Genomic DNA, 12487 nt, shown 5'->3' with positions numbered 1-12487 from the left:
CAAACAGACCTTCTGAAGGTAACTGTCAAGTGTGTAAGCTCTTGTAACAGGAATGTTTGTGCCTTTAGGAGAGAATGCTGCATTCATTCATTCATTCTTTCATTCATTCATTTAATTTAGGCTGCGTTGGGTCTTTGTACGGGCTTTCTCTAGCTGCAGCGAGCAGGGGCTACTCTTCATTGCAGCGTGCAGGCTTCTCATTGCAGTGGCTTCTCTTGTCGTGGTGCACAGGCTTAGTTGCTCCACAGCATGTGGGATCTTCCCGGCCCAGGGCTTGAACCCGTGTCCCCTGCATTGGCAGGCGGATTCTTAACCACTGTGCTACCAGGGAAGCCCAAGAATGCTGCACTTCGCCTAAGTGCCTGCCATCCTTCTGAGTACAGTTCCTGGGCACTGAATTGGCACCAGGCATCATCCTTGACTCTGGAGATAGTCACAAACAAGACACTGCCCTTTGTGAATCTCTGCTTCCTAACAGCTGAGAGGGCAAACATCATGACCAAATGACGACCTGGATATGAGCCAGCTGAACAGGTGGCTTGTGGACTGCTGGGGCCTTTCCACTGTGAGGAAGTCTTCCCTTGGGTTGAGAGATTGCACCTTCAGGAGTTTTCAGTTACAAAAAAATTCTGGGCAATAATTATGACATTTTACTTTCCTTCTTTATAGTTTTATGTACTTTCTATAATTTGCATATTTTGCATATTTTACTTTTTTTTTTTTTTTTTTTTTTTTTTGCGGTACGCGGGCCTCTCACTGTCGCGTCCTCTCCCGTTGCGGAGCACAGGCTCCGGACGCGCAGGCTCAGCGGCCATGGCTCACGGGCCCAGCCGCTCCGCGGCATGTGGGATCTTCCCGGACCGGGGCACGAACCCGTGTGCCCTGCATCGGCAGGCGGATTCTTAACCACTGCGCCACCAGGGAAGCCCTGCATATTTTACTTTTATAATCAGAATATGCCATCTTTAAAGGCAAATATCAAAATGTATGTTCACAAAAAGACTTGTACATGAACGTTCATAGTAACTTTCTTCATAACGGCTAAAAACTAGAAACAGACTCTATGTCCACTAACATGAGAGTAAATTTAAAAAACATAAAACTGTGGTATACTCATACAATGGAATACTACTTACCAATAAAAAGAATCAACTACTGATACAAGCAAGAACATGAATGAATCTCCAAACTATTAGGCTGAGTTAAAGAAGCTGTACACAAACGGGTACATTCTGTATGACTCCTTTAAATGAAGTACTAGAACAGGTAAAACAAATAGAATGTGGGGAAAAGAATCAGGACAGTATTTGCCTCTGGGGGTAGGTGGGTCTGGGGAGGGAATCTTGTGGGGCAATGGCAACATTCTAAACCTTGAAGGGGTCTGGGTTACATAGGTGTTAAGCCCTTTTTCAAACCTCAGAGAACGCACACTTAAGATTTGTACCTTTCACTGTCTGGAAATTTTACAAAAAGAACTCAATAACTATGGAACTCTTAACAATACGCATACTAATATTTAGGAGGACATGTATTGATGTATGCAATTACCCTAAAACGCTTCAAAAAATAAGATGGGCTGAGGACTGAAGTATAAAAAGATGGATAGACATGTGATATAACAAATATGGTAAAATATTCATACTAGAATCTAGGTGGTGGGACAGATACTCACCGTAAAATTTTTTCAACTTTTTTGTATACTTTAAATTTTCATAATAAGCTGTTGAAGGAAATAAAGAATAAGTATAAAACAAAGTTTGGGGTGCCAGGACTAGACTAGGACAAAGTTGGTTGAGGAGCACATTTATTAAACCACTAGTTAATGTAAGCTGCCTCACTTATCAAACAAAAAATATATGTATATCATTGGTTGAATATCAATCATGACTCCCTAAGTTATTTGGGTTTGCTTTAATTCTTGACAGCTAGCTAAGAGCAGAAGTTTGCTGAAGTGTGGCACGGGATGAGTGATACTTGTGAGAGAGAGAGGAAGGGAAAGGGAAAGACAGAGAAAATGGAAGAATGACCTGGCGGGCAATGACACACACCCAGAGACACGTGCCCAGGCAAATAGGTGGAAAGAAGCCTCACAAGCACACAGACACACACACCCACACTCCACACATACTTGTTGCCATGGATTACTATTTTCCATGTCAGGTCTGCTCTTGAAAGCATTTATTGCGAACCTCATAAAGCTGAAATCATTAATACTTTTTTATAGGATAATATTTTTATGATAATTGGGACTATCCCATTTATCAAGAATTGGCCAGTACAGAATTTTATAGCTGAAAGGGTCCCAGGAGATTGTCTACTCCAAGCTGTCAAAGTTCTTTTCAAAGCTTGCTTCAAATGAAATGGTGGTAGCCCACCATGTTCTGCAGCTGAGGTCCCTCAGGCCCTTCCATGGAAACCTGAGGCTCCGAGAAGTGATGCAAGTCACTAAGCTAACCCAAGGCCTCTGTTTTCCTGATCCCCAAACTCAAGCCCAGAGAGGTCAATAACTCACTAAATGCCACACAGGGAATCTCAAAGGCCAGGACTCCACGGAGCCAGAGCTTGGGACTCCTTCTTTGAACTACTTGTTAATTAAATGAGTCTGGCTCTGAAAATGATCCTGAACTCTCAAGTGCAGCCATCTACTTGAGAGTGCACAGGCTGGTCTGTTTCAGCTGAAAGTAGCCTTAAATGCATTAAGACGTATGGAACCAAGAGTCTGCTTCTCTTCTGGCGTGAACACAAATGGCTTCCTCAGCCCCGGATTCCCCAGGCTGCGCACACCCCGCCAGGCCTGATGCCTCTGTCGGCAAGGCCGTCAGCTGTTTAGGGCCCCCGCAGCTGAGACCCAGCCTGGTTAGTAAACATGCCCAAGTTTACCTGGTTCCACCTCAGTTACACCCATTCGGTCCCGCCCTTCTGCCTCACATTCCTCAGCCCACAAGGCAATGCTTCAAACCGGAGAGAGAGATAACTGCAGTGTCTGGACGAACATGACCAGCTCTCATAGGACCTCCCCAGGGTGGCTCCTTCCCGTGGCGCAGGAGCCTCCTGACTCAGGTTGCTTGCCAAGCCCTCCGGGGGCTGCCTGCAGCAGGGCCAGGAGAGCAGCGAGGCCTGCCGCCCATGCCTGTCCTGGGACTCTTCCCCTGTGGAGGGAGATCATGGTGCATCCACATCCGGGGAGGCTCCGGAAGGAGGCAAAGGCTTCAGGAGGAAGGGACACATCCTCAGGAACAGGCCAAATCCGCCCACCCCACATGCTCAGATGCGACGAGAGTGGCATCTTCTCATGTCTCCCGCCTATTTGAGGGGTCTACCGGCATCAGCCACAGAAACGGCTTGGAGACGTTACATGGCGTATGGGATGACAGGGGTTTTCTCCTAGCCACTCTCTGGACTGGAAGGGGGTGTCCACGTTCTCGGTCAGCCAGGCCAGAGCAGCGACACCATGCTCCCTCTCTTCTCCTCTTCGCTCGTTCCTCCAGGCCTTCCCAGCTCCTCAGCCTCCTCCCATGTCTCCCAAGATCGCTCTCGGCCTCTCCTCATGACAGGCTGTTTCTGGAGAGTTTCACCCATTCCCACAGCCTCCACCACTGCCCTGGCACCTGTGCACCACTGAGGCCTCCAACCCAGGTCTCTCAGTGGGTCTAGATCACATTTCCAACTGTCTCCCAAACGTCAGCCCCTAAATGTCCTCTGACACTCACAAATCCCAAGCGTGAGTGATCATTATGCTTGCCCCCCACACGATCTTCCTCCTCGGTTCTCTTGCCCGCCAAATCAGAAACCCGGGACTGCGCCGGACACCCTCTCCCTCCTGCCCTTAGCCCCCAACAATCAAATGGTTATCAGGTGCTAGGACACCTATGTCTTAACCAGGTCTCACCTGTCTGCCCCATCCACCCCCAATGCCATGGCCATCAATCAGCTCCCCCGATGCTGCTCCCACCCATCTTCTCTTGACGGGTACCACAACCTGCTGAATGCTTCCTCAACCAGGCTGAGTACCGGTTTCTGTGGACAGACAGATTCCTTTACCCACACCTGAATCAGAATTTCCGTGCGCGGGGCCCAGCAAGATGAAAGTTCCCCCTGACGGATTCTGATGAACATCCAGGCCTGGGAACCACAGCCCTAGCCAGTTTTCCTACTCAGGCCTCACCTTCTTTTCAATCCATCCTCTGCCTGCTGCCACCCAAACCACCAGCAGTTTCTAGAACATACCAAGCTCTTCCTGGCTCTCTGCTATGCACTTCTGTTCCTTCCACCCCCAGTGCCATCCCTCCTCTCCCCGTCTGTGAGCAAACTGCTCTGAGCAGTCAAGAGTCAGCTCAAGAGTCCCACCTGCGGTCCTTTCCCCACCACCCTCCACCCCAGGCAGGACTGGAGGCTTCCTCTTTAGCGCTCTCTGCTCCCTCCCCAGGTTTCAGGTAGCTTCCCATCTCCCCCACTGGCATGTGAGCTTCAAGAGCCTTGTCTTTGTGCCCTGGAACTCAACACAATGATTTCCCCATTGCTAGCACTCCATAAAAACATCTACTGAAATTCCAAGTAGTTTGCACCAATAAACTTGGTATTTTAGTCTTTATGTCCCTTTTTCACTCTTTTGAACTATCCATATATAATACAATAGAAAAATCTAATTTTCCAGGGTGGTTAATGACATATAGAAATCTAAAAGCTGCTTAGAATAGCTAAATGGAAAGTTATTAAACTGAGCTTTGACCTTATTTTATTTTTTTATTTTAATTTTTTTTTTTTTGCGTTACGCGGGCCTCTCACTGTTGTGGCCTCTCGCGTTGCAGAGCGCAGGCTCCGGACGCGCAGGCTCAGTGGCCATGGCTCACGGGCCCAGCCACTCCGCGGCATGTGGGATCTTCCCAGACCGGGGCACAAACCCGCATCCCCTGCGTCGGCAGGTGGACTCTCAACCACTGTGCCACCAGGGAAGCCCTGACCTTATTTTAGACAGAGGCCCTGGACTGCATTTCTCTTGACCTTGCATATCTGAGTTTCCGCAGAATTTCTGTGAAGATGTCTTGTGAGTTCCTCAAGCACAAGGAAGAGAAAGAGATGGGTGAAGGATAATATGATCTGTAAATCTGTGGCTAAAACCTGAGTTCTGGTTAATTAGAAAGGTCTTTAGAGGCATGCTATACAGCCTCATCCTCCATTCATAACTTTCACCAATATCTTAGATAAAAAACCAGAACACATGTGTATCAAATATGCAGATAAAATGATTAGCTAAAGATGATCAAGATACAGAAAGGTTTTTAAAAAGCTTCAAAAAGGTTTGGACAAGCTGCAGGACATTAAACACTAAACAACAAGACGGAAAATTTAATAGGAATAAATGTAAAGTCCAATAGTCAGGTACCAAAAATTAACTGTATTACAACAGCATCAATATAAAAAACAACTAACTTTTATTAAGCATTATGTGTCAGATATTGTGCTAAGGATTTTACACAGGTAATTTAATCCTTACAATGACTGGTAAGACTTAAATCCATTCTACAGGTGTGGAAACTCAAGAGAAATTAAGTAACTTGCTCAATGTCATCCAGTTAGCAGAACCAAGACTTAACCCCAGCCACCATGCATGTGCATTCAAGGGGCAGCATGTAGCAGCTCTGCTTAAAACAAACAAAACACTGACTTAATGCTCGCCTGCACTGAAGGCAGCTCACAGGAGGCTGCAGCCCCACGAGTTCCACGGTACTGTGGCTGAGCAGACCAGATCTAGAGAATGGTGCCACAAAGATGGGCATCAAGGAATTGAAATCCACCCAGAGGATGGTGGCCTTGATGGTGAAGGGTCTGGAATGTTGCTGTAAGAGAAAAAGTTGATGGTATCGTCACTCTCTTCAAGCTCTCAGTCCTGCCCACAGCTCATTCTAAAGAGCTCCATGTCTTCCAACTCCTGCCACCCAGCCTCAGGTCCACCATTACCTTCTGAAGTTATTCCATGCCTGGTGCCTTTCTTACATCTTCAGATTCCAGTCCTCCACCAGTTCCATCCCTTCAGCCTGTGACCATGCCCAGGTGTCCCCTCTCTCCCTCACAGTTCTACTAAAAGAGAAGCAATGCCAAGGACCTCCTGGTGGCCAAATCCAATGACCCTTCATCCTCCTTGACTTCTCTGCAGCTATAGAACTGACTGCTGAATTGTTATTGATACACATGGTCTTCTTTGCATATTTTATATGTTTATGATCACAGAGCAGATGCATTTTTGTACCGTCATTTTCCACGTAACAAACATTTTCCCATGTTGTTATGAACTCTTCACAGTAGCATTTTTAATGGCTTCATACTATTCTATTCTTTTATCTATAATTCACGTAACTCTAGCCCTCTTCCTGGACGTTGGGGTTGCTTCCATTTTAGTTATTAGAAGGAATAATCTGATAAATAACCAGATGTTGGAGGAGGCAGCTATGAAATGAATGGACTTTCCAAAAATCCTCTGTGTATTGGGGGAAAGGTCAGATTCCTTGAAGAGAAGGAAGATGATAAGGTCGTTGAATAAAGTGGTGAGAGTAGGAGGTATTAAGAAGATAGGTTTTTAATCCTAGCTTCATCACTTCTGTGTAACCTTAGGCAACTTACTTAACCTGAGCCATTTGTAAAAATGGGATAGCAATGACTAACACATGGCATTGTTTATTCAGATTAAATGCAAGACGTTCTGAGGATAAAGTTCACAGAGTTCTGAGGATAGCATCTGGCACATAAGAAGTACTCAGTGACTATAAGATAAAAGTAACTATCATCAACATCATCATCGTCATGACCATAGCTCTTTCTGAAAGCAAAAAAATTCATTCACTCATGCATGCACACATCAAACATTTACTGAGTCCCTACTGCTCCCTGTTCTCTAGAAACCCTTGGTCAATAAGGGAGACAGAGTTAAGGAGCTATTACAAGTCATCATGAAAAGTGCCTGGATGGAGGGGCTGGCTGCAAAGATTTCTCAGAAGAGGCACTGGTCAACAATATGACTGACAAGGGGTTAATATCCACAATACACAAACAGCTCATACAACTCAATATAAAACAAACAGCCCAATCAAAAAATGGGCAGAAGACCTCAATAGACATTTCTCCAAAGAAGACACATCGATGGCCAATGGGCACACGAAAAGATTCTCGACATTGCTAATTACTAGCAATTAATTAATAATTATTAATTAATTATTAGAGAAATGCAAATCAAAAGCATAACGAGGTATCACCTCATACTGACCAGAATGGCTGTCATCTAAAAGTCTACAACTGGGACTTCCCTGGTGGCGCAGTGTTTAAGAATCCACCTGCCAATGCAGGGGACACAGGTTCGAGCCCTGATCCGGGAAGATTCCACATGCCGCGGAGCGACTAAGGCTGTGCGCCACAACTACTGAAGCCCACACGCCTAGAGCTCGTGCTCCGCAACGAGAAGCCAACGCAGTAAGAAGCCCACGCACCACAATGAAGAGTAGCCCCCTCTCGCCGCAACTAGAGAAAGACCGCTTGCAGCAACAAAGACCCAATGCAGCCAAAAATAAATAAATAAACACATTTATTTATTTAAAAAAAATAGTCCACAGTTAATAAGTGCCGGAGAGGGTGTGGAGAAAAAAACCTTCCTACACTGTTGGTGGGAATGTAAATTGACGCAGCCACTATTGAAAACAGTATGGAGGTTCCTTATACCATATGATCCAGCAATCCCACTCCTGGGCATATATCCAGAAAAGATGAAAACTCTAATTCGAAAAGATACAGGTACCCCAATGTTCATAGCAGCACTATTTACAATAGCCAAGGCATGGAAAGTGCCCAACAACAAACGACTTGTTTAAGATGTGATATATATATATATCACACAAAATGGACTGTGTATATATAAATATATAACTATATTACTCAGCAGTAAAAAAGAATGAAATATTGCCATTTGCAGCAACATGGATGGACCTAGAGAATATCATAGTAAGTCAGAGAAAGACAAATATTATATATCATTTATATGTAGAATATAAAAAATAATACAAATGAATCTATATACAAAACAGAAATAGACTCACATAGTAAACAAACATGGTTACAAAGTGGAAAAGGAGCCGGGAGGGAGAGATAAATTAAGAGTATGGGATTAACAGATACAAACTACTATACCTAAGATAGACAAGCAAAAAGGATTTACTGTATAACACAGGGAACTGTATTCAATATCTTGTATTAACCTATCATGGAAAATAATATGAATAACTTTGCTGTATACCTGAAACTAATACAATATTGTAAATCAACTATACTTTGATTTTAAAAATAGGAAAGAAGGAGAGGCACTGCTCAAATTGAATTTGAAAGGTGCAGGCACCGGTGAGCAGAACAGACATAGAGTGGTGACACTGCAGGATGGCAAGAAGTTGGGCAGAGGGTGAGCCAAGGTAGGAGCTGGCAGGCAGTGGGGGAAGATGCAGAGGCGGGGCCTTGTGGGCTGGTCAGTGAGTCTGAACGTGACAGGGGCCTCCAGAGGGGCTCAATTAGAGGATGGCCGGACCGGTTTTTCTCAGAGAGATTTCTAACAGTGGAACTGCTGAATAGCAGCAAATGCTCTGAACGGTTCTAAGGCACGTTGCCAAAGAGCTTTTGAAAAGGGGTGGGTCGTTTTACACTTCAACTGGCAGCAACTACTCTCAACATACTTCCTCCCGAGTGTCCCCTTTCTCAGAACCTCTCTTCCTGTGGTTCCCGTGCCAGACCTCCCGTGTCCCCCTCCCTGTGACGGCTCCATCTGCAGCCCCTCTGCCTCCTTTCCTCCCTGAACAGATGCATCCCCAGTGCCCTGTCTTGGCCCTCTTCTCTCCCTTAATGAGGCCCTCATGCCTGGGCTTCAACTACCACCTCTGGGGAAAACTCCTGGCCCATCTTCTATACCAACCTCCAACCACTCAGGGCACTCTCCCTTGGAAGCCCCTTCACCACATCAAGCCCCGCAGGTACAAACCTTGCCTTATGACTCCCCTAACGTCTTCTCCTCCTGAAGTCCCTGCATCAACAGCACCAGCCTGCTTTGATCTTTCAGACTCTAACCTCATCCCTCTCCCTCACACGCCCCAGTGCCGTCTCCCATTCTCACCTACCTCTCCATGCTCTCTTGAGCGCTCCTTCCATCCTCCACATCTAACACTGCAGCCCTAATTTTTTTCCCGTGCACTTAGGATGACCTGAGGATTCAGCTACCTGGCTCCAACCTCTCTCCCATGGGCAGAGTCTCATGGTCACTGCTGGCATATCTGACTTACACCACCCTGGATCCTGTCATCCCCATTCAAAACCTTCAATGGAATATAAAGCCCTGACCTAACTCTTTGGCTGCCATGACTCTCCTCTGCTAAGCCCCATCCCCCAGCAGGCTCCTCCATGCCTTCCAGGCCTCAGCAGACTGAATTACTTGACATTTCTCATTTCTCACTAATCAGAAAACTCCCTGAGGCAAGACTATTCATTTAAATTTTGTTTTTCTAAACTTCCCCAAGCATAATGTTTTATATACAAAAAGTGCTAAACAAATGTTTTATGGGAGATAATATGCCTATCTTCAATGCAGGAAGGGAAATTAGTCAGGGGCCAGGCAGGTAACAGCAGTGTAAAGTGGGTGAGTGGGGCAGCGGGCAGATCATAGGGTGGGTCTGGATGTCACACAGGAACTGGCTGCCACACAGGGATCCCTGAATGGACAGCCCACCCATCACCCTGCTACAGGGTGACTACTTGCCTCTGAGTGCAGCAATGGGTTTCAGGTTGTTTTAAAACATTATGTGGCTAAGACTGCAGGGAAACAGAGCACTCCTGCGGGTTCACTGTGGCCAAGGTTCCCCCGTCACAAACTTTGACGGAGACTAACTGGCTAGATCTGCAGACTTGGGAGCACGGGACGGAGTGGTAGGGAAGCAAGGGAGAGAGCTTAAGATTTCTGTGTCAGTTTAAGGAAGAACTCTTTAACAAAGAAGTTCTCTAAAACCTAAACAGGCAGCTACACAAATGGGGGAGCTTCCCACCTCTGGAACTGACAAAGTGGAGGCTGACTGGCCACTGGGAAGGGAGGTGCCTGGACACAGCTGCTTACTTGGACACAAAGTGGGTAGAGATGGCCATCAAGGCTTCTTCTGGCTCTGCGATTCTCACAGTCTTTGTCCATCCAAGCTCACCTCTAGAAAACTCTTCCATATTAGTTTTCCTACATTGTGCCTGGTACCTAGTTGGTATTTAATAAATATTGTGGCATGAGTCACTTGATGATAGGGGTATTCACACCTGTGTATTTTTGCTTCAGGAAAAATTGTTACTTAGAAAGGATTAATCAGCATTTTCCTTCGACCTCCAAAGTATCTTCCAAGAATAGTTTTTTTTCAAGAATTTTTTTTTGGCTCCAGTAAGCTGAAGATCTAAGAAGCATTGTTGGATATTTGATGTCTCACATTCTCACTGGTAAAACTATTCTAACACTGCCATTTAGAACTCTAGTTAATAGAGGGGGAAATACTGTTTGGTTAATTTGTATTTGTACTGTTAACTAATTAAACAAAGTAGAAGAAAAAACACTTGCTTAAACCATTGAAACAAATTATTTACAGCCGTCATTTGTATCTACAGCAAAAGTGTCTCTTTCATATAAAGCTAGGGCACTTGTCAGGGGAAATGGATGAATTCGAGTCTCATCTATCTGAATACTGGGTACCACAGATTTCCCCCACTGGGGTACAGGTATTCGAGTGGATTTTTTCCAACACTTTCACACTTTTTATCCAAATTATTAACCAAGCTCATCTCAGAAGGTTCTGGGCACCATGTGGGAATCCTGGCCTTCCCAGAGAAGGAGGGGGGCGCCCTCGTTTGCAGGAAGAGGAGGTTTCAGAGGAATGCTCTATAGAGTGATTCCCGGACTTGGGGTGTACATGAAAGGTTTTTTTTATAAGCTGTAAAGCACCTTATAAATGTGAGCAAAGAGCCTGCGACTGCGGTGTCAGGATCCCTGGATTCCCTGAAGCCCTCAACTTCTACTACGGGTAAGGCCTGGGCCACACTCCCAAGCACCCGCAGCTTCAGGCACCAGATGAACTTAAGTGCACGTGCAGGTATTTTGAAGACCCAGGAATTCTAGAAAGCATCCTGAACACTGCGGTCCGAGCTTCTGTGCCGACTTGTTCAAGGGGAAAGATTATAGACACTATTATTCGCCCGTGTTTGAGGTTTCTGAGTTTCCGTGGGCAAGTCTGATTCCCTCTGTGGCGCAGGAGGAGGAGCCGAGAGGCGCGGGAGAAAGGACGGACCAGCAACTCCTGGACACCGGGAAGCTCGGGTCCGGCGGAGAAGCAGCCCCTAGCACTCGGTCTTCCCATCCCGAGGGAACCCAGGTTCCCAGGGGGCGCCTTCCCCACGGATAGGAACCCGAGCTCTCGGCGGGGCGGGGGGTACGACGCTCCCCGGACCCCCATTGTCTCCGCGGCCCCTCCCCGCGGCGAGCGCGCCAGGTGCACAGGTGTGGCCCGGGCGCCAGGTACAGTCAGCACTAGCGCCCTGTCGCTTCCCTCCCGCGCGCCTTCCCTTAGGTCGGGCCACCCTGCCTACCTGCGTGTACAGCTCGGCCACCGCCATGGGTGCGAGAGGACAGCTCGAGGGCTGCGGAGGTGCAAGGCTCGGGGGCTGGGCCGGCGGCTCTGTGGCCCCGGGGCAGGTAACCGTCGCTGCGGGGCCCACAAATCAGCGCTGGGCCATCTTGCGGAAGAAGTTTCCCAGAAGTCCGACTAACTTTGCCGAGGGCTGGCGGCCCCGGCGGAGAGAAGTCGCGGATTGGTCCTTCCCGGCCCGCGGCGAGGCCTCGCTGTGATTGGCGGGGAGGGGGCTGCGGGCGCGGCGCCCTTCCTCCGGACGGGTGCCCGCGGCGAAGTGGGTCCACCTGGCGTGGGCCGAGTGCTCAGCCAAGAGCCCGCGGGTCACGGGATTCGCTGGCTCTCGAGGGAGGAAGCAGGTGTGTTCCGAGGCGTTCCCGACCCAAGTTTTAGCTCCCTTAGGTCTCAACGTGCTTATTGGAAAGAGCGGAGGATATAACCATTTGCATAGAAAATACAAGAGAATCAACCGCTAGAACTTGTTAAAGAGTTCAGCCAAGTGACTATATTCAAATCAGATTTAAAAGTGAATAAGTTTCCTTTGTAATAACCGGTTAGAAAATAAGATATTTGAAATATAAACGAAACTATAAAGAGTCCACTAACAAAAATGCACTTGGCCTTTGTGGAGAAAATGTTTGAATTTCTCTTCAAGGGTATAAAAGAAGGCCCGAATAAATGGGGAAATGTGCTATTCTCATGGATGGGAATATTTAACATTGTACAGGTATCAATTGTACCCAAATTAATATATAAGCCTAATACAACTGGAATCAAAATCTTAGCAGGAGGACTTCCCTGGTGGCACAGTGGTT

The 12487-nt window shown here is 46.9% G+C and overlaps 1 protein-coding gene across 1 annotated transcript in view; it reads right to left on the bottom strand.

Moving 5' to 3' along the window:
- MYO5C (myosin VC) overlaps positions 1–11804 on the bottom strand; it is a 115094-nt gene extending 103290 nt beyond the window's left edge. The window contains exon 1 of the mRNA XM_067029857.1: positions 11632–11804. Coding sequence (XP_066885958.1) covers positions 11632–11658 — 27 coding nt within the window. The 5' untranslated portion in view covers positions 11659–11804. The remainder of the gene's footprint in view (positions 1–11631) is intronic.
- Positions 11805–12487: the final 683 nt, after the last annotated feature.

Source organism: Kogia breviceps, chromosome 3, assembly GCF_026419965.1.
Source record: "Kogia breviceps isolate mKogBre1 chromosome 3, mKogBre1 haplotype 1, whole genome shotgun sequence".
Lineage (NCBI taxonomy): Eukaryota > Metazoa > Chordata > Mammalia > Artiodactyla > Physeteridae > Kogia > Kogia breviceps.
Note: the sequence above shows the minus strand (reverse complement) of the source record. Positions and strands in the feature narration are given on the sequence as shown.